The sequence below is a fragment of the Chinchilla lanigera genome, unplaced genomic scaffold (assembly GCF_000276665.1).
Source record: "Chinchilla lanigera isolate Chin_1 unplaced genomic scaffold, ChiLan1.0 scaffold00019, whole genome shotgun sequence".
NCBI lineage: Eukaryota > Metazoa > Chordata > Mammalia > Rodentia > Chinchillidae > Chinchilla > Chinchilla lanigera.
The window spans coordinates 28,677,686-28,700,327 of NW_004955420.1; the positions used below are offsets into that span (position 1 = coordinate 28,677,686).

Consider the following 22,642-nt stretch of genomic DNA (forward strand, 5'->3'; position numbering starts at 1 on the left):
TGGTTTTCTGTTATTGTAACAAGCCACTTGAGATGGTCAGTGTATAAAACAGAAAGGCTTTTTTGGGGATGCTCAATTTTGGTGATTTTAGTCGGCAACCAGGTGGTCCTGCAGCAGCACGTCATGGTGGGTGTGTGGCGGACTCAGCTGCTCCCGTCCTGGTGGCCCGGGAACAGAGAGAAGAGGAGGGGCCGGGGCCCCAGTGTCCCCTTCCAGGGCACAGGTGCTCCCAGCACCTGCCGACCTCCCTCTGGGTCCCACCACTTAGAGCTTCTGCCGCATCGCCAGCACCAGGCTGGGGAAAGCCTGTGACACGTGGGCCTCTGAGGACATTTCAGAGACCCAAGTTACAGCAGCAGTAAATGCTGTGTGACTTCTGATACAGTGCTAAAATGTCCTTTGAAACATTGTATTAACATACATTCCAGTGTGCTCTGATAGGGTGGCTGCTGACTACAGGGGCTATTTAAACTAAATGAGATTAAATGCTTAGTTCCTGACTTGCCCCAGTCCTGTTTTCTGCTCCTACAATTTGTTTCTGGTGGATGCTGTACTGGGCAGTGTCACTAGGGGCGCTTTTTTCACCGGTGGAGTTTTGCCCAGCAGTGCTGCTTGGGTGCTGTTGCCCAGAGAGGAGGGGAATGATTCTGGGGTGCAGTCTGCTGGGTCTTGAGGGAACCTGGGCTCTGAGGAGGAGCCAGTTTGGTGAGACTGTTGCCCAGGAGGTAGAGCTGGAGGCAGCTTTCTGTTACAGGCTGAGGACTGCTGTCATAGTTCCTTTAAATAGTTTATAACCTAAAAGCATAAGGTTTTTAAAGTACTTTTTCTCGTGTTCTGTTAGAAATTATTTTGGGTGTGATTGCAGCAATGTTTAGTTGATATGTTTCAGTACATGTTTATAGCGGTTGAATACATCTCATAGACATTATTTCATTTTGTAGATTGAAGAAGGATCCAGTGTCTCCCGAGGGTTGTGAGCTTCATTTTGGGAAGGGAAAAGCTCTGTGTTTGTATCTTTACTTCTCTAGCGAGTCCGGGTCACAGTATCCATGAGGAGACCTGGGACAGACCTGCCGCCCCCTGCCTGGCACATGTAGGGGCTGAGGAACATGTGACCCGACCGTGGCCACAAGGCTGGGTGGTGGCCATGTCCTCAGCTCTCCATCACTGTGACAGATGTCTCGGATTGAGGCGTCAGAGAGCTGCACTCCTGGTGTCTGAGGCCTGCCGCTTTGGGTCTGGCAGGAGTCGGTGGAGGAGGCATGGTCGCCTCATGGGCCAGGAAACAGAGTGGGGTGGCACCTGGTGACCTGACTCCTTCTGCCAACATCACAGCAGGAGTGTGGGCAGAAGGCTGCTCACTGCCAGGTGCCCAGGATCCTGCCCTGGGAGTGCCATGGCGGGGCCCAGCCTTTCGTTGATGCACACACACCTGGGGGACGCTGCGGACCCAAGCCAGGCAATGCCAAGTGGCGACTAGAAGGTCTTTAAAATGTTCTTGGTCCAATTACCCTTCCAAACCCTTTCCAGAATAATCACTTTTAGCACATTCCCGATGGGGCTGTAATTCATGTGTCTCACTGCTGGGCGACTGGAACCACCAGTGGTTCCCGCAGGACCGTCCCATGCACTGCTGTGCCGCTTCTGCCCCCAGCTGACAGGACAGTCACGCAGGCACCCGGCGGTCCAGGCCGGCGGGAGCGCGTTGTGTGGTGTTTTTATTCAGAAGTGGGGCCCAACCCTAAAATAGCTGGGACTTCTCGGGTCTGCATGTGTTGGGGAGCGGAGTGGGAGGCACAGGTGTGAAGTCCGCGGGAGCCCTCCGTGCCGTGAGGCGGACAGCACGTTTCCCGAGCTGCTCGTCGAGGCGGACTTGTTTCCTGCCACGCGTGCTCAGAGGTGCGGTGCAGGCAGTTGAAAAACCGCACACGCCGATCAGTCAGCCTGGAGGACACGCACTCCCAGCTGAGCAGTGTTGTGGTTCCCACTGGCCCATCGTTTCTTCATTGAGAGAACTCATTGAAATTAATTTTCTGCATTAAATACTTGCTCAAATCACACTGAAGATTTGTTAATGTATCAATTTCCTTTTTTGCTGGATACCAGAGGGAACATTTTATAAAAGTAGTGTTTATTTAAAAAGCAACATGTGTAAGATGTTTCACTGTAAACCGTTCTATTCTACGGTGCATATATTCCCTGCGTGTTTAACTGTCTGGTGTTAGTTACTTACTGTGCACATAGAAGCTCATTGTCTTGCTAGCAGATACCCCAGAGACCTCAGGTAGATGCCTCTGTCCTCGGAGACGGAAGGGTTAATTACCATTGCTCTGTTCTCTCTGGTGAAGGCCTTGTCACAGTTTTATTTTCCATTTTACTACTGAACAGCAGCTGAAGTTTTGTCAGTGTCACAGGTTGCACCACAGGAGCTTGCTGTTGGTTTTTTCCTCTGAGCGGGAGCTTGAGCCCCTGACCTCGCACTCAGGCGCGCTCACCGGCCGGTCCCCTTCACGGCTTGCATCTCCTGTGCATGTGCGTACTGCTGTGAGCTGAGGCTCCTTGGTCCTGATCCCCTTCTCAGAGCCTGTGTCCTCTCCCCTTACAGACGGGCCAAGGTGGCGCGGGTGATTGGTCTGCTGGCCTCGCACACGAGTGAGCTCCAGGAAAACACACCGGTTACTGAGGTAATTTCTTTCATCACTGCCATGGTATGAATGCTACAGAGACTGTTTTTGATTTTATAATTCAGAACATACAGCTTTCACCACCTTCGTGTGATTTCTCTTTGTGGCCCTGTGGTCCTGGCAGACTGGTGACCCTGACCAGCTGAGGCTTCCCTGGCGTGGCTCAGCCACGTGCCAGGCTGCTGTGACCACACGTCCCACCCTGAGTTAGTGTGCCGTCCTCCCCACTGTCAGTCGTTCTTGACACCTGATCACGGTATTTGACGGTCACGTGTGCACCAAAGATGGGTTCTAGTATCGGTCACAGGTAATCACAGGTCCTGTGAAGTGAGTGCTGCTGTCTGCAGCCTGCATGAGTGTCCTTGGATATGAATGCCGCTTCTTGTCGATGTTGGTTGTGCTTAACTGGTAATGGGTATTGGTCCCTTGGGCGGGAAAGGGATACCAAGGCTTTTGTGGGTAGGGCGGCCATTGCCAAAGGGAGAGGGGATTTCGGGGAGCTGGAGCTGAGTGTGGTGTTTGGGGCTTGGGGAGCTTGTTTGGCCCGGAACTTTCCAGCTTGATTTTTTGTGGGGATGGCATTGAGGGTGTGAGGCCGTCTGGGAGGAGGGCGTGACAGGCACGGTGACAGCAGCGGTGAAGGACTAGAGGTGGAGGAGCAGATGGATGGCCCTGCACAGCTAGGAGGGAGCCAGGGAGACGGAGGAGCAAGGCAGCCGGGGGCTGAATCGCATGGCTGGGTAGTGCGTGGTGAGGACCGGGGACTTGACTCAGGACGAGGTTGGCGCCCTGGAGGGTCGCGGGCAGAGGACCCTCACCGTGGCTTCTGTTTGAGAAGGGTCTCACTGTCTGTTAGAGATGGGTAAGGTGGCTCTGGGGACCGTGGGGATCTGAACTGGGCCATTGTCACCCTCACACACACATACACACTTATATACATGTAAAACGCACCCACATACATATGAACACGCATGTACATGCACACATGCACATACGTACATGCATTCATACACACACAGGCACACACACACACTGCTTATTTCCTAGTGTGTTTTGAAGAGTGCTGACAGATTTGCTAATTGCTATCTGTGATATTGGAAAGCAGACTTTCATTCCCAAGAAGCCTGGCCAGAGTGAATTTAATGTTCAGTCATAGAAATGCTAAGTCACCATAGAAATGCGAATTAGAACCCAGCTGTAGCAACAGCCTGGCAGGGCCCCGTGCCAGTGAAGGCACTGACTGGAAGGACGTGTCTGCTGCCTGTGGGGCATGCAGCGCAGCCGTCCTGCAGAGCTGCGTGGAGGTCTGCAGGCTCTGCCCAGCGCCGCGTGCCCCGTGACTGGTGTGCCCAGAGCTGGGCACAGAGCAGCGCAGCCCTAAGCAGCACCGGGACGCTGCGCGGTAGTGTGGGGCGGGGGCCTTGTGTGCACACACCTGTTTGCGTCTTGGGGACATTTCCCGGGAGGACCCATGTGTTCAGAAATATCTGGGGGTTAGGGTGCCCCTGCTTGGGGGCAGCTCCCCTTTGGTGTGTGCAGGTGGATGGCTGAGAGCCTGGAGACGAGAGGCCCCTTGTGGCACAGCCTGGGGAAGACAGCCAGACGGAGGAGCTGCCCTCTCGGCCTGCGCAGGGCCTGCTATGTCAGGGAGTCACAGGTGTGTGGCCCCAGGACTGGCACCCTGCCCCACAGCGCGATGCCCTGGTGCTGTGAGCACCACCGGGGAGGCTGGCTGCAGTCTGGCCTGCAGCGTGGCTGTGCTCTCGGCCCCCTGCCTCTGGAGACGGGGCACGTGGTGTGCTCATTGTGCCCCTCCTCTGTCTGCAGAGAGAGGTGGTGGGCACCCGCTTCCCTTCCTCCGCGGGGATCTGCTGATGCTTGTGAATTGGAAGTGGAGACACCTGGGGGAAATCACTCCTACTCCATTAAAAAGCGCGAGGGTAATTTAGCCGTCTGGTGAACGGTTTTGAATGGAGCACACTCCTCAGTGAGCTCAACTCTGGGTCCTGGGAGTTTGCAGAAGTTGAAGGTGGACCAGGTGCCCCTTAGTGATGCCATTTTTTTTTGTTGTTGTTTTCTTTTGTTTCATTTCTGTGCTGGGATGGGACCCCGGCGGCGCTTACCTCAGCAGTGCTCAGCCTTTGGACATCCTCTTCGCAGTGCACTAGGTTGTTGTTTTGAGCAGTTGGCCGCGATGGTTTAAACAACCACTAGAGGTCACTGAAGAACTGGGAAAAGCCGTCCGAATTTGACCATTTATCCTTCAACTTCTGTATTTCCTGGGAGGCTTGGCAGTGATATGGTGCTGTTTCTTTTTCTTATTTCTAGAGGTTTCTGCTAACACATTGGCTTTAGCTGTTGGTGATTGTCACCGTTTGAGGTTAATGAGGTTGGTGAAAGCCAGGACTCTTGTCTGTAGGAACAGACTCAGCATCTTGTGTGTGACTACAGGGGACATGGGAAGCCCATGAAGCCACCAGCCACTCTGAGGTCCTGAGCTCCTGAGGCCAGGTTTGTGTAAAGTTTGAAGCTGGGTGTTTGTTGCTGATTTATCCATAAATTATTAGCAGAATTTCAGGTGTGAGATGAGTCTTGATTTCTCTTGTAGTTTCACTCCCAGCAGATAATAAAATTGGTGGTTGCACAGCCCATATGTGTGGAAAGGACATTAAAGGTACTGGACCTCACTTTTCGTGCCCACTAGTCCGAGCCAGCAGGTGAGGGGCGTTTGGAACACTCAGTGCTGCAGGCTGAGGACGGGTGAAAGTGCTAAGAGCATGTGGTATCATTTGTTACAGGGACAAGCAAGGAGGAAAGAATCTGTTTTGCTATCCTTACAGCGTGATTTAAGTTTCTTTGTCTCTTCTTGGTCATAGAAAAGAGCTGGTCCTGATTGCTTATGCATTTAGTAGCATCTTTTATTTCTTTGTTAATTGTCTTTTATTAGTGTATGTTTGTAGCATTTGCCTTGGGTAACAGGTGCATATACGTATCACCGTGATCATTGTCACTCCCTCTTCTCCCACTGCCCTCTTTAATTTTCCCCAGCACTAGAGATTGAACCCAGGGCCTTTGCACTGGGCTGCATGCCCAGACCTGTACATTTTGTTTTTCTCAATTTTAAGGCAGAGTCTTGTTAACTAAGTTGCTCAGACAGGGCTCAGACCTGCTGTCATCCTGCTTTAGCCTGCTGAAGTGGTGTGATGAAGGCGTGGGCCACCATGCGGCCTCATCAGTGGAGTAGTCCATCGAGGAGGCCCTTGCTGAGTGTGCTTTTAGCAGGAGGGGGAGGAGGTGGTCACTGAGATATGACCCAGAACAGTGTGTTCCTGCCCCAGCCTCTCCTCCACCCTCTTTCTGCTGCCTTGCTGCCACGGGGTGAGTGGCTGTCCTTTGTCACACCCTTCCACCATGTTTTCCTGCCTTGGGGCCAGGTGGGCATGGACTGAAATGAATAAAATTAAGGCTTTTTGCCACAAGATGATGTTGCAGAGGCCAGGAGCATGGACAGTGACACAGAGTCAGAGGGGCGTGGAGTAGTCACACTGTGAAGGGGCAGGGGAGACGGTTCTGTGTGCAGGAGGAGGACAGGTGTGGTTTTTAAAGGCTGCAAGAAGGGAGTGATTGCTTTGGGTCTGTCAGGAGAAGCAAGGACCCTTTTTAAGGGTTTCTTGAGCTTGAAATAGCTGTAGATAAGCTTGTAGGTATGGAAAAGGAATGTTAGGGGGAGGATAAGGTGCATGTTGTCCTTACAGGCCTTACAGTGACGGTCAAGGCATAGGAAAGGAATGTTAAAGGTTGGTTTGGCTGTAGGTTTCTGAAATGGTTCGTTTTTGAGCAAAGTACCTGACTGTGATGTACAGCTGAATGGAGCAACTGAGTGGAGGCCAAAGTTGCTTCTCTTTGGTTGTTCAGTGCCTCATACTCTTCTTGCTTTAAGTTGTGGGTGTTAGGTATTTTGTCTTAGTGATGGAAAGATGACTAATACAGAAAATTGGTACCAGGAGTGGGGTTGTTGCAGTGACTGTACCTGACCGTGTGAGGAGTTGGTTAGTGCATGCTAGAGCTCTAGAATGTTGTAAGCAGAGTTTGGCAATTTTGGTCAGGACTCAGAAGGCCAAAATGCATGGTAAGGATATGGGTAATAAAGGCCAGACTCAGGAGGTTTAGCTGGGAACAGGGACTCTGGTGGGAAATGGGCCAGAGCCCATATGTGTTACATTGTGGCAAGTAACTTTTCTTCTCTTTATCCATGTTCTAAGACTTTGTATGAGGCTAAATTTAGAGATGGGAGACTAGTTCATCTGATGGAGGAAATTTCAAGGTGGCCCAACGCTCAGGCTGTGGCAAGGACACTGCTGGCTGCTTTCAGCCAGATTTACGATAAGAAGCAGGAACAAAAAACCAGCTAAAATACATAAAAATTTTGCAGCTTAGCTTCAGAGTGCCTCTAAAGTTGAAGCAAGGAGAATATGTTGCTAAAAAGAGTATCTTTAAAAAGACACCAAATACTTTATATTTATTGGAACAAAAAACCCCAAAAACTCTTGAGGGAATCTCAGGAGTGGGCCAGATCCCATCTGTCACATGCTCAGTTTATAAAAGGGTAAACTCCCTTAAAAGACTTTGCTTTGACAAAGGAGCCCCAAGGCCCTGTGCTCACTCAGGGCTACTGAGGGAAGAGTATCCCTGAGTTTAACCATCCAGGCCCTTGGAGGCCACTACAGTCGTGGATGAAGGAGGCCAGGGTACTGCTCGAGCTGGCAGCAGGCATCAGAGTCGTGCACACAGTGCTTTTACCAGTACATGGAGTGCAAGAGTTGTGGGGTCATTGAGGTGTCTAACCTAGATGTCAAAGGAAAGCATGGGAGGCCTAGCACTGTCCTTGGTGTTCGAAGCTCTGGGAGTGCAAGGTGAGTGTGCTTGTGCAGTGGAGACCCAAGGGAACTGGAGATACCAGAAAGGTGCAGGCAGTGAGCAGAGCCAGCCTGAGAGAGAGGCCAGGAAGGCATGACTGCCCAAGCCCTCAGGAGCCCCCGTCCCTCCACAACCTGCTGCCAGTGCTAGGCGTGGAACTACAGGAATTTTAATGTTTGCCATGGTGATACTTCTTTTTGCGTGGGTGTGGTTCCTTTCTCTTCCTCTGTCCCTCCCTAATGCAGTAGAACTATTTATACTGGGGCATTGTATGTAGAAGGATTTAGCTTTCATTTTGATTTTTGCAGGATCTCACAGCTAAGAGTTTGCCTTGAATCTTGGAGAAGACTTTGGACTTTTAAATAATCCTGGAATTGTTAAGGCTTTAGCAATTTTTAGGGATCAACTTAATGTTTTTTTGCATAAGGAGAAGGACATGAGTCTTCTGGAGGTGAGGTGTTATCTTAGTTACTTTTCTCCTTGCTGAGACAAAGTACCCAAGACCTGCATATTGAAGGAGGAAAGGTTAAACGTAGCTCACAGTTTGTAGAGGGTTCAGACCCTAGTTGACGGGTTCCAACGTGGGCCAGCAGGGCAGAGGAGGACAAATTCTTACCTATCTTAGCCCAACTGGAATGTGAAGAGTTGTACTCTTTTGGTGTCACTGGAGTGTAGTCTGTGTCACCTGCATTGCCTGTGAAGCGCTCGTTGGATTAGATCCTCGGTTTGATTTGAGTTCCCTTTCAGGGGTGAGATGGGGATGGTAGTTGTTCATGGAGGGTGCCGTGTGGTTCTCTGGCCTCTGGGAAGAGGCACAGAGGTCTGGTTGTATCACTGTTTGTGGAATTAAGATTGATCACTAGTTTCAGACATTGGCAGCCTTATAAACGTTCTGGGCAGAGATTTATTTAGTAGTTTCAGTGGCAGTCAGTCGTCATTGGATTGATCCTTTTGGGCTACAAGTGGTAATTTTCTCATTCAGCAATTTCTTTTCCATAGATACCTGGCTGTTTTTCTCACAGGGGAACTTTTCCTGCTTAGCTGTCTGGTTATTCTGAGAGAGCTTGTTGAGCAAGGCAGGAGGGTCCTTGTTTCCCTTTGTAGGCCAGTTTTCACAATAGTGAATTTGTTTGGGTCTAGGTATTCTCCCTAAATGAGCTGTGATTTTTTTTTTTTTGCCTTAACAACTTAGGGATTTGTATATTGTATATTTATGTATTTCATCCCGCTGTCGTCACTGGTCGTTCTGGTGCTGCAGTTGCCCCACGCCTATCCAACGGGAGCCCTCTCAGGTCCCCCGCTGTCCCTGTGGTGCGACCCTCCCTCTGTCCTGACAGCTGTCTGCTTTCTGGGAGGGGTTTCGCAGGCCTGTCTCATGAAGAGCCAGCTCCAGTTCTGAAACCACTTCTCGGAGGCACCTTTCGCTTTCGGTTGGAGGTAGTATTTAAAGAACACATCTAGATAGGGCTGCTCCAAGGCTGTCATTCTAGAAGGTTCCAGAGGTTGGTGCTAGGGAGTGTCTCTAAGGAAAAATTCTGAATTTATTTTGGGACTTCTGCTTCAAATCTAAAATTAGTTTTCTTGCCCTTTTTGATTTAAAGTTCACATTTTTTTTGACATAAGCCAAAAATCTTGGCTGTTAGTGACATTAATTAAATTATTACTATTATTATTACTCTTATTTTTTGCAGTACTAGGGATTAAACCCAGGGCTTTTATGCCGGGTGACATCCTCAGCCATTAAAATTTTTTTGTTTTTAAGACTGCGTCTTGCCAAGTCTCTAAATTACCCAGCTGGGACTCAAATTTGTAATCCTCCTGCCTCAGCCTCCCAGAGTGCAGGGATTACAGACATATGCCACAGTGTCTGGCTACTTTAACATATGTAGTACTTTAGGGAAAAAAGGAAAAATAGTTTAGAATAGTTTGTTTTTACAAAAAACATATATTATGAACAACAAATTCTCCAGCGCATTTTAAGGTATTTTGTCTCTGACAATATGCACAGTCAAAACACGAAGTTTTAAAGTCAAAGTAATTTTTCATACTTCTGTCACCAGTGTGACAGTTACATGTTCTTACTTTGGATTAGCTGTGTAGGTCTTAGAGCTTACTTTGTGTTTTCCTTTTGGTTAAAAATTGTGATTTTTTATAGTGTGATTACATTTTACAAATACACTGGCCAGTGCATTATGACCAAGTGCAAATCCAGGAAACTGACCATTGGTCAATAAGAAATAATAAAAGGGTGGTGGGTAGTGCAGTGGGAAGGCCCTGGGTTCAACCCTGGTACCCATCCCCGACACACACAGGTTGGGGGCAACCAGGGTGTGGCTGGTAGACCGGGAGCCTCCCCCGCATGCCCTCTCCTGATCAGGACTCTCTCTCTTCAGCTATGAGGGAGTTAACAGCCATGACTTCTGGTGTCTGAGTTTGAGTTTGACTTAAGTAAAAAGACATTTGCGTTTTGGTGACTGCCCTCTTTTACTCTGTGTTGTGTGTGTAGAATTCTTGTCTGTTGCACGTACTCGTAGGTCATCTTCATTACACGAGCACATAGCCTCACTGTCGTTGGAGAGCTGGCCTATTTCTTGCCATTACGAATCTTGCACACACGTTTTGAGGAGCAGACTCTGTGGGGTGTGCGTATGGCAGACCTAGCAGTAGGGTCTTGTCAAAAATTAGAGAATATGCACGTGTTCAGATTGAGGGCAATCTAGACTGTTTTCCAAAAAGGTTATATGAATTTAAAATTCCTTGGCCAGTGAAAGGAATTCAGTGCTGTTTACTGTCAAATCATGTTAAGTATAGATTTGCCAGTTTTTTACTTTATTTTCAACAGTAATGGGTGCAAAATTTGGTCACGGGGTGTCTGTAGACATGATTATATAGTAATGGAATTCCTGAAATGAAGCCACCCTTGCATTTGCAGAAGCTGTTGGGGTCTCCGTGCTAATATTTCTTCTAGAATCTTCTCCATCCCTCGTTGCAGTGATTTCGTGGGACATCCAGCCATTTGTCTTGTAGAATGTTGCACATTCTGGATTTGTTGTTTTTTCTTTATTTTTTTATTTTTTGTTTTTCTTTTTATATCATTAAATTTGTTCTTTTAGTTCTTAGATTTCCTGCAAGCTGTAAGGAAGGTCTCAAAGCCTGATTAGATTCCAGCTGAAGTGTTTTTTGGTGAGACCATGTCGTAGGCGATGCTGGCGCTGTCTTCCTAGGCCCATCAGGGTGCACAGTGTCGGGCCCCCTCTATTAGTCACACTTTGATCATTTGATTAAAGCGGTGCTGCCAGGGCTCCCTCGCACAGGCCCCTCTTCTCCTTTGTAGTGTCACTTCAGCTGCCGTGTGGCACATGCAGTAAGAAGATGCTTTGAAATTTATGGAATTAGAGCTCTGCTGCCATACCCTTTTCTGTGTTGAAATACAGTGTTAGGTGGTTTGGGGAATGTTAATCCCTGTGCTAACTGGCACTAGGTCTGTGGTGTCTGTCATCTTTGGCCAGAGGGACAGAGCACCATCTACACTCAGCCCACCACGAGGACAAGGGTAGCCACAGTCGGGTGGCAGAGCCTCAGACTGAACCCCAGCCGGAGCACTGGAGCTGGAATGTCTGATGATAGGTCATGCTTCTGCTAATGCTGCTGTCTCTAAAGCCTGCAGTAGAAGGCTTTGCTTGGTGATGGTGGTTTGTAAATCGCATGCATTTCCAGAAAAGCTTCCTTTGTTGGGTTGGAGGTGAAGCCGGGCTTTTTGTCTTGCTCCCTTCTTTGCGCTGATGAACGGCCTCGCACGGTGTTTTGTCCCTGTTGCGCTCTGCCGTGGCTGCTTGGTTTCATGGGCCATGTGTCGAGGGGCCGGGAGACACCGTGTTCCACATCAGACGCCATGCAAGAGCGTGTCTGGGTTGTTCGTGGCCCTCAGCTGGGGCTGAGGTGGTTTGTAACCGTCCACATCGTTAATTCAGTGAGTTTGTCTTCACAGTTCTGTGCTAAATGAACTTTTTTGTTTCTTTCTTTTACAAATATTTAGTTTTGTCTGTTAAACTTCACCAAAGCCAGGGGGAAAAAAAGAAAAACACGAAATTAGTGAAGGATGAAAATAAATGGAGAGATATTCCAGTTGCTAGATGAAAAGACCCAATTATGTAAAAATGTCAGTTTCTTCTAAATTAGCCCATAAATTTTAATTTCAACACCAATCAAAATTTCAGTCTTTCTCTGTTTCTTTCTAGACAACATGAGGGACAGATTAGTGAAAAATGATAAACAAGAGTTGAAAAATCATCCCATTTTTGTGTAGGATGAGGTGAAACATTTTCTATTTGTCTTATATTAGGCCGCAGTGCTGGAGTGCCTATCATTTGGGGGATTGCCATACTTGAATCGCTTTTCCATAAAATTAAACATCTCATCAAGTAATTTTTAAAAAGCGTGCTTCTTAATTTCTTATGATGATACAGTATTCATTTAATTTCTTACGTGGCGTCTTGTAGAACAACTCCTAGCTTTGGAGTTTCCTTCTGTGACTGATTTTGCTGCTCATTTGACCCGGCTCTGAGTACACCTGTGTGTGTTTTCACGGCAGTAGTTATGGGGCTTCTGTATTGAATGTGGTGTAATTTAGTAACCCTCGGGAACCCAGCAAACCATTACATTTAATTTTCTATTAGATGAAAGACACATGGAAAGTGCGTTGGTGATGGGAAGACGTGCACAGAGCACAGCTAATCAGAGCCAATCCCTGAAGCAGAAAAATGCAGTTTGAAGTAAGCCCCCGTTGTATTTCTGCTGTTCGAGGTGAGCGGGAGAGGCAACTTTTAAGACTGTAGTAAGTACCAGTAATAAATGACAAACTCAGCACTGTAGCGTTGGTGGTATAGTCTTTGTACCATAACTTTTAAAAGACCCAGTTTTAGTACTAGGACAAAGGTGACTTGGCTGCCTCAGAAAACGTGTGTGCTGAGCATAGTTGTGCTCTGTTCATACATAAAAGCTTCCTAACCTCGGTCAACACAGTTGACCTGCAGCCCAGAGGAGGCGCACGGTGGCCGCTGCCCCTTCCCTGGCTACCGTCCCTGCTGCCCTGGCTTCTGCCTCTGGCACTGCCAGCTTCTGTCCACGGTCACCAAGGGTGCTGTGAAGGGTGGCTGAGGGCCTGCATGCCTCTCCTTGCGCAGCGGCTGCGTGTCCTGGCCTCAAGCCCCGCGTTGGTGAAAGTCGCTTGTGCTCCCAGTGCTACGGTGGGCTGCACACTGGGGGTCTCAGCGGACCGCGCAGTCCCCTTGGCCACCGCCGTGCCGCTGCCACTGGTGCACTCGAGCGTTGCCCAGGGAGGGGAAGGGAGCTCAGAGGCTGCTGTGGGATGCTGACGTGACACATGGATGTAGCGTCCCTGGTGATTCCTGCGGTTTGTTCCTGTTGCTGTTTTAAAATTTTATTGGAGTAAAATTAGCTGGAAGGATAAAAGTAGCAGTTTAAAAGGCCGCTATGCGGGGTGAGAGCTGGTCCTTTCTCGCCGTCAGCCTGGGCGTGCAGCGTGTCCCTCGGTGCGAGCAGGAAGGAAGGGCGGCGTCTCTGTGTCAGGTGGACTCTGTCATCTCCCCTGTCGGCTTCACGAGCCGGTAGGGACAGGAAGGAAGGGCGGCGTCCGTGTGTCAGGTGGACTCTGTCATCTCCCCTGTCGGCTTCACGAGCCGGTAGGGAAGAGCAGAGCCTTCCAGAGGGGAACTGATGAGTCAGTCTGCAGCAGATGGTCCAGCCACAGTGAGATAGTGAGGGTTGTTCCAACAAGGCTGGTCGACCGCAGGGGATGGTGCACCCAGGGCTGGCAGCAGGGGTGCAGCTGTTCTTAGCTGGCCCGGAGTGAAGGGCACAGGTGGGGGTGGGTCCCCACGGGGCTCTGTGCGGGAGGCTGTGGTTTATTTCAAGGTGTTCCCCAAAGCCTCCTGCAGGGAGGCAGGGCTTGTGGAAGGTGATTGACCCGGGGGGCCCTGGAGCTGGATGTGACATCAGGAGGAGCAGTCCAGTGGGAGAGGGGTCACTGTACCGGACCCGGTGGGGGCGTTTCCCTCCCTGCTCCTCCCTTCCTTTCTGCTTCCTGGCTGCCGTGATGTGAGCAGCTGTCCTCCACCTGACCCACCGAGGCTGCTCAGCCGTGAGCCCCTTGAAGCCTCTCCTGCTCTAAGCTGTGGGTGTCGGGTGCTGTGACCCAGCCACCAGCGAAGCCACCAAGACAGAGGCTGATTGACAGGGAGTCACAGTGCAGCTGGAGCTACAGCCGGAATAAGCCTGTGTCCCTGAGGACGGAGTGCCATCCCCTGCCTGACCAGGAGGGGGGCGTGCTCTGGGGTGATGAACCTGCTCCGCATCGGGGCTCAGCGTGGCTTCTGCTTGTGGCTGGCTGGGTGTGGCGCAGTGGCCCTGTTGTACTCGGCCTGACTTTCCCCTCCTTCCCCGCCTTGTGCCTTCTCTGTGCCAGGGATCCCTGAGAATGGCGCTGAAGCCCCCCTCCCCCCGTGGTGCCATGTCTCCAGCTGAGCATGCAGCGCTCTGGTGGGCCTTAGCGTGTGGGACCATGAACGACTTCTCACCTGACGTTCTCCTTTCAGGCTCTCTGTACCTCTCTCCATTTTTTTCTTCCAGTACCGGGAATCGAATTCACAACCTTGCGCTTGCCCAGCAGGCACTGTGCCACTGAGCTAAATCCCCGGCGCCCTCTCTCCGTTGTTTTGTAAAGTATAACTGTCCTTCCTGTGTTTCTGACCCACCGGCCAGCCTGTGAACTATGGCCCTTGGGCTCCAGGGCACAGACCCATGCCGGAGTCTGCCTCTCACCCTCTAAGGTGACTGTAGGTGGTGGGTGTGCCCCGTGTCCTTCCTGTGCACTCAGGATTTCCCTGCGCCCTTGTCTTTCTGGGCCCTTCGTGTGGGGCTGGAGTGAAGTGGCACCCCCTTTGTGCCGATGCTGACACAGCACACAGACCCACGTGTGCACTGGGCCTCCCTTTTTTCGGGAGAGGGAAGAGATGCTGAGCTTTGGGCAGTCCTCGTGTGGCCTGCAGCAGCTGAGCTGTGGGAGCGGGTGGTGGTGTCTCGGCTGCCCGTGCTCGGGGAGGGAATCTGCGGGGCATGGTCTTGGTACCATTGCAGTTTCTAAAACGAAATGCGCTGAGCACGGTCAGTTCTGTGGTAATGCCAAGTACAGGACGGGAAGGTCGGGTTCCACAGTTTCAGGGTCACATGTTCTTTTTTAACTGGGGCCCGGCAGCAAGCAGGAGCTGCTTTTCAGGTGGGGAATGGTTGTTACAGAGGGGAAGGCAAGGGATGGACGTGTGCTATGCTTCTGTAGTGGAGCGCATCACGGGTTTCCTGTGGTGTCCTTGGCTGCCCTTCCAGCAGTGTGAGTTCTGTGGGTCTCGAGGCCTGGGTGGCAGGACAGTTTGTGCCTCAGCTCAGACTTGCTCTGGAACTTCCTTGGGCTCCTCTCAAAACTGGGTCTTATAAGTCCGCAATGAGTGGTTCGGAGCTTCAGTATCCAGAGAGACTTGCCAGTTGCTGGGCCGTCTTTATCACTGGGGCAGCATTGTGCCTCTCACTTGAGAAGGCCTGTCCTCAGATGCCCCAGGCTGCTGGGCTCCTAGGAGCGTTGCTGATGTGGTAGACTGGGACTGTGAACGTTTTAAGGGTTTATTTCTCTCCTCCGGCATGAACTTAGGATTCTGTTCACCAGATCTACTTAGCATAAAGCCATCAATATAATGGAACAGTTTGGTGTCCTGTGTGCCATCAAGACAGGCAGAGTCCCTGTGGATCACATTACAGCACAGCAGGAGACTTGACAGAGGGGCAATTTAGCAAGTAGAAAATGCTTCTGACTTTATCTACTGATTGCGATGGAAAAGGAACTATGCCGGGCCTGTGTTCATTTGCTTCAGTGTAGATGCCCTGCTTGAAACTGCAGCTGCAGTAGGCGTCATTAAAGCATGAAGCTTGCAGCAATCCCTCGTCCTTCTCAGTGACTTCGAGTGTGTGGCCCTCCAGTGACCCAGGAGGCGGGGTAACCGATGGGGTAGAAATCACCGTCCCCGCACGCTCGGGTCTTTGGTGGCTTGGCTGAGTTCACCATCACTGTGTGGGCAGGCGTTACAGTGATCTCCACTCCAGCCCTCCCTGCTAGATACTCTTCAGCCCACGGCTCCGGGTCCTACTGACAGACCGCTGCATGTGGCTGAATGTTCTAGGACTAGGAGATAACCAACAGATGCGAGATGGATTTGGGTTAGACTCCATGCACTTGAGCTTGATAAGCTCCTAGTCTCTTGGGTGCTGGTAGCATTTTAGGTTTCCAGAGAGCAGTCTAAGTTTAGAGCCAGTATCTAATAGCTTTGAAAGGCCTGCTTTCTCCACCGCCCCCCGACCCCTGTGGTTAAATGTTAAGGACCCCGAGGAAGCTGTGTGTTACAGAAGATTGGCCACATTCACTGTGGCCGCTTTCTAGCAAAGCACCTCCATCCTAGCTGAGAGCCTCCAGCTCTGTGGGTCTGGGATCTGGCTTGGAGGCTATGGATTATTGCCATGGGGTTTGAGTTAGGTTTCTGCTTAATAAAATGAGGAATTTTTCTCACAGAATGTGCAGTGTCAGCTTAGTGCGCTGGTTCCTGTAGCAGTGTGTGAGATTCTGGCGTGTCGGGTGCTCTGATCAGCACACCCTGGGGCACCCTGTGTTTACCTTGTCTCTGCAGACAGGTGCTGCCACCGACTTTTGCTGGCACGCAGCCCCATTGTTCTCATCTGATCTGGGAATCCAGTTCCATTTGGCACTCCTCATGGCCACCTTGGGCCCATCGAGGACAGCCACCTCCTAGCTCATCAAGGGTGCTGGGGGCCTGTCCAAGGCATGTCTTCCAGGCCGCCTGGAGAGGTGTTTTAGCGGTGGCTGGGCAGCTTTACACTCAGCATTTCCAGCTGCCCGAGCTTTCAGATTTTGTGTCTAGGGCTGTGGTTCTTGACCTTGGCAGCACATGAACATTCCAGGGGCTCTGGCTGTACCCATGCTCAGTTTACCCAGGATCTCTGGAGGCGGATGCAGGCATGTGCAGTCTGGGAAGCTGTTGCTCTCCTATGCAGAAGCTGAGTACCTCAGCGGCAGTCCTCAGAGTGCGGCCCATGATGAGCGGTATCGGCATCCCCTGGCAGCCTGAGAAGAGTGCAGCTCTCGGGCCTCACCTGAGTCTGCTGAGTGGGAGACTGAGCATCAGACCTGGCCGTCCGTGTCCTGCAGACTCCTCGGTGATTCTGATGCATACTGCTCAAGAGCACGAGCGGGAAGCGTGGCGTCGGGACCCCGTTACCAACCCGCAGGAGCCCAGCCCCGAGTCTCTGGTCCCAGGCATTGGGAGTGAGCTGCAGTACGGGCTTTGCGGCCCATTTGGATTCTCAGAGGAGGAGATTTTGCTCCTAGTGCTTCACTGAGCACCAGATTCCAAACTCCCTGCCGGCCCTCGTGCAGACAGGTTCATTCTTACTCCCTCCGCCCTTGGGGTTCCACGTTAACGTGAGTGAGTGCTGTGTGATGCCACACCACGGCCCCGCCCTCGTTTACCTCTTGTTCCATTTTGAAAAGTCATTTCAAGGTCATTAGGATTTTGCACATGCCCCTAACGGGTAAAATATCTTGGATGCTTGCCTGTCTTTTTGGGTTCCTACTTTCTGTTTTTTACTCCTCTTTTTGGTCTTGGGATTTTCCTAGTTTCTTGCCACTGCAGCTGTGCATTTTATAAAGGCATTTTATGTAGCAGTTTCCATTATTTTCAGTGGAAGAATATTCAGAATATCCTGCCTGCCATACACCTGACCACAAGTGGATAAAGGAAATTTAATGAGGAACCTGGTTTTGAACTACAGATTTACTCTAATTTGATATTCAGATTTTTAGCTTAGTTTCATGGCAAGATTGAGCACTGTACTTTTTTAATGAAGGCTTTTGAAAAAGAGCAGTTGTAGGTTTGCAGTGAAATTGAGCGAAGAGAGCAGAGGGCCCCACAGACCTCCTGACCTCGCTCGTGCAGAGCCGCCTCCACCACCAACCTCTGTGCCCCAGGGTCTCGCGGCTGTTAGGAGCCAGGGGGACTTCACTGGCTCTGAGCGCTACCCTGAGTTCCCAGTGGATGGCACAGTTTACTCTTGCTGTGTCTGTCGGTAGGGTTTGAGTGCACCCCAGGGCAGTCTGCTGGAAACTCGACCCCCAGTACCTCAGTTGAGAGGTGCGGCCTACTGAGTGGTGATTAATGGCTTTACTGTTACAGTGAGTTTGTTCTTTCTCTGTCTCTCCTTCCTTCTCTGTACTTCCCCTAGCTCCTTGTCCTTGCTGCCCTTCTACCTTCCACCGTGAGGTGCTGTAGCGTAAAGGCCCTCGCCTCCAGAAGGGTAAGAAGTAAGTCTGTGTTCCTTGTAAATTACCCGTTCCGTGGTATTCTGTCATAGTAACCAAAACGAGCTAGGTCATGTATTCTGTGAGTTTGGGAAAATGTATGACAGCATGTGTCCACTACCGTTGTGTCGTACTTGGCTTGGTAATCCGCCTCCCTCCTCCACTACAAAAAAACCTGGCAACCGTGGATCTTTTCACTGTTGCCATGCTTTTGCCTTTTCGGAATGTGAAGTGTACTTTTTATGTACTACTCTTCCCTTCCTTTCTTCTTCCCTTCCTTCCTTTTTCCCCCTTTGTTGCAGTACTGGGATTGAACCCAGGGCCTTTGCACTGAGATACATGCCCAGACCTTTTTAATTCTGAGATAAGGTCTCACTAAATTGTCCATGCTGGGCTTCAACTTAGGTTCCTCCTTACTGTAGCCTCCCAGAGTACTTCATGCAGTACTTTTCAGTGGTTGGTGCTTTGCAACCCTAGTGTGAGACATAAATGCTGGTGGCAGGTCTCAGCTGTACACAGATCTTCTTTCAGTGTAAGATATGGATGCAGTAATGTACAGGTCATTTTACTAGTCGTTCTTTTATAGTAGTAGAACTCCATCATTTCATGTATGGCTGGACTGATCTGGAATTGAATGTGTTCTCTCTCAATTGGAATAGGCTTGCTCTTTTTCCCCCCCTGCAGGCTTAAGTGGTTCTCAAGGGCAGCTAACTTCAGCCAGGCTACTTTCATTTTATATGACATCACCATCTGTCATAGTGCCAGCAAGGTTTCCAGGGACAGGTGACAATGTGGAGAATTGCACATAGGTGCACATATGCCATTTCCACTCTAGAACTGGTTACAGGTGCCATCCAGCTCTAAGGGGCCTGGGAAGTATTTCTGTGTCTAGGAAGGGGAAGGGAGAGATGGATAGAACTAATGCTATTTTCTGCTTTTTCAGGTTCACTCCACCTAATTTAGGCAAAATGGTTATTTATTAGAAGGAAATGAACAGGGTCAAAAGCTCTAAGAGAAGGTTTAGAATAACCAGGACCTGGCAACTCCATGGGGTCTCTAGTCCAGGTTCTCTTGAAATCTCGCTTGGGGATACTGAAAAAATGGTTGCATGGTCTTCAGCTGTCATTTTACTCTGTGTCACTCCATTCAGGGCTCCAATTCTGAGCAAGAGCCTTTCTGGCCAAGCTTAGACTTCGGTGCTGCCATGACTGTATCAGATTGTGGGAGGAAAAATATTCCTGAGGGGGGCCACGGAACTCTTCACTTTTTGAACCTGGAAAGCAGAATACCTGGTTTGACATCCTACAGACTAGGCCCAGTGCCTGAAGAACATTGCCCCATGTGACTATTAACCGGATATGTCAATTTCATTGATTGAGAAATGCTTAGCAGATTCCTGGCTGTGTCTGGGTGAGTCATGGAGACGTGGCCTTGGGTGTGTAAGTGTGGTCCTTTACCATTCTTCTCTGGCACTGTTTCCCTGCTCTGATTCCCAACCATCATGAAAGAAGCACTGTTTTCCTTCACGTCCTGTTGCCATGTTTCTGCTTTGGAGTCCACCAGCCGTGGGCTAAATTCCCTAAATCTATGAGCTCAGTTAAACCTCTCCTCCTTTAAGTTGTGGATTTCAGATATTGTGTCCCACAATGGAAAGCTATCACAGACATTTCACACCAGGGAAGTAGCATTGTGGATGTGACTGTACTTGACCACGTGGTTTAGAAGCCTTTAAATGCTTTTAAGCCTTAAAATGCTGCAGATAGTGTTTGATAGGTGATTCTAGTCAAATCTTAGGCAAGGATACTGCTAGGAATGTGGACAGTAAAGGCCAGGCTTAGAAAAGGCCAGTTCTTGTTCACTTGGCAACAAGGATTCCGTTGGGAGTTGCATTAGAGGCTATATGTGTTACACTCTGACAGAAAATTTATCTACATTTTGCCCATGCCCATGTTTATACTTTTCAGTAGACTTAAGAATGGTAGACTAATATGGAAGAGAAAATATTGTGACAGCCCGACATTCAGATAGTGGCATGGGTATTGCTGGCTGTTTTTAGCCAGATTATAGTGAGAATCAGGGAGGTGGAAAGCAGAGCAGAAAAATATGAAAACTTAAATTTGGCCCGGAAGGAACTGTGTGTAAAGTTGGGGGCAGTGGCATGGCTAAGAGATTACCACCATTAAAGAGAAACCAAATACTTTGTACAGGGACAAGAAGAAAGACACTCTGAGAATACTTCAGGAATGAGTAAGACCTCAGCCAGGGGGGAAAAGAAGAAAGATGCCTTGAGGATATCTCAGGAATCAGCAAGACCCATCCAGGGTGAACCTTTCATTTGAGAAGAGTATCCCTGTGACCCCTGCTTAAGAAGGGCCTCCTACAGAGTTGCTTCGCCAGCATTCATTTCACTGTTCTCAGCTACTCCAGCATTCAGAGGCCACTGTAGCCATGATCCAAGGAGACCTGGCTGCTGCTTCTGTGGATAAGAGACTTTGGCATTCCTTACCTGTTGGGGTTTTGCTGACATGCAGAATGCAAGAGTTGTGGGGTCAGGGAGGCTTCCACCCCTATTTCAAAGGAAGGCCTGGGAAACCAGGGAAGGAACGTCTGAGAGAGAGGGGAGTGCATGAAGCTGTGGGAATGAAGTCAGAGGTGGAGTGCAGACCCCAGAAAAGTTGCAGAAGCCAAGAATGTGGTACATCTGCCAAGGACAGCTGCAGACTGTGAGTAGAGCGAGCCCAAGAGAGAGGCCACATGAGCTCCAACCAGCAAGCTGTAGTGGTGGGACTGTCCAAGCCCTCTGGAACTCCCACCTCACCATCATGTGCCCAGATGCTGGATATAGAGACAGAGCTTAATGTGTCCTTTGCTAGATATTGGTCTTCCTTTGGTCCAATTCTTTTTTATGCCTTGTTCTTTCCTGTTGGAATGGGATGTTTATCTGTGTATCTTGGGATTATGTAACTTATTTTTAATTTTTTTTTCAGAGGTTCAGAGGTAAGAGTTTAAGTTTCAGAAGAGACTTGGACTTTGAAAAATGAGAGAACTGTTGAGACTTTGGAGAAGGGATTATTGTGTTTCCAGTTTTACAGGATAGTTGTATTATGATAGGCAGAATTCTGAACTTGCTACTTTATTTGGAGATTTTAAGTGTGGTTTAGGGAGATGTGTTTGGGTGTGAAGTTGACAAGGGTGGATTGCGACTGTTTATCTGGTAGGTCAGCTTCCTTGGAATAAGAAACACCTAGCAGATCCCTGGGTGCATCTTGGAGCTGTGGGTTTGGGTACGATATGATCCCTCTCCTCATCCTCTCTGGCACCACTCCCCTGCTCTGCTTCCTGGCTGCCAGAAGCTAAGCACGCCTGCTGTGCCGCGTCTTTCTATCATGATGTTCCTGCCTTGGAGCCAGCCCACTGTGGACTTAATCTCCCAAAACAATGAGCTAAATTAAGTCTCTCCTCCGTTAAGCTGTGGGTGTGGGCTGTTGTGTCCAGTGGTGGAAAACTGACTCATCCACCCCAGCAGGATACTGAACGGTATCAGGAAGAGGGCTGGATGGCTGGTGACCAAGAAATGACAAAATTTCTTCTGCAGTTGGTATTTGTTGATGTATAATTTTTAAAAAAGTAAAAGGAGTTGATGGTGTAGCTAGTGTGTCTGAGCGTTTAAAATTAGTATAAAGGCTGTGGAAATCTACTTATGTATTGTATTCACTCTTTCTGACAGTTTTGAGGGAAGTTACATGGTGTACACGTAGGGCTCACCTAGGAAGTGAGGAGACAGCACTCCTTGCTGCTATCTGATTTTAGGAGTTAGGTGTATATTACAGATGAGAGCTGAGTGCACTTGCTCAGTTAGCATGCAGGCAGTTGGAGGTCTTGTGAAAGCTTTGATGTCCAGATGTCACCAAAAAGCTTCATAGAGTCGCCCTTGCAAGGACATTTTCAGAGTTATTAAATACAGAGCAGAATTTAATCTCTTCAAACACTTTATCTTCTTTGTGCCCCTGTGTCATTGACTCTCCGTGCTGTCCAGGTTGCCTGTCCTTTGTGACCAACACTGGTGAAAACAATGGCCTACAGATGCGATTTTACTAGCCAGGATTTAATTAGATACACAGGCTCCAAAGGAACCCAAGATTTAATACAATTAAAGTAGAACTTGGGTGAAAACATGGGGGAATTGCATCGTTTACAGTGTTGTTTATGTGCCATAGCTGTGTTTACCACAAAGTGATATTCTAAGACTGAGAAAGTCTGGGAAAAAGCCTGGAATTCCCTCTTCATTTGGAATTGTGGAATACCTCTTATTTCAGGGGTTAGGGAACAATACTAGGCAGTATATGACTTAAAGTGCTCTGTTATTGGTGTAATCTCACTACTGCTATATCTTCCACTAGGAGTAGGTAAGAAAGTTTAGAACCATTCCTTTGAGCCAGACGTGGTGGTGCATACCTTTATCCCCATACTCTGGCAGTTGGAGGCAGGAGGATCATAAGTTCAAGTCCAGGCTGGGCAAGTTAGCAATTTAGATCCTGTCTCTAAAAATGAAAATGTCTGAGAATGTAGCAAAGGCCATGGACTCAGTCTTCAGTACTGAAAACAC

The 22,642-nt window shown here is 49.4% G+C and overlaps 1 protein-coding gene across 1 annotated transcript in view; it reads left to right on the plus strand.

Moving 5' to 3' along the window:
* Window positions 1-22,642, plus strand: part of Ulk4 (unc-51 like kinase 4) — a 398,151-nt gene that overhangs the window by 44,675 nt on the left and 330,834 nt on the right. The window contains exon 17 of the mRNA XM_005383568.2: window positions 2,606-2,684. Coding sequence (XP_005383625.1) covers window positions 2,606-2,684 — 79 coding nt within the window. The remainder of the gene's footprint in view (window positions 1-2,605; window positions 2,685-22,642) is intronic.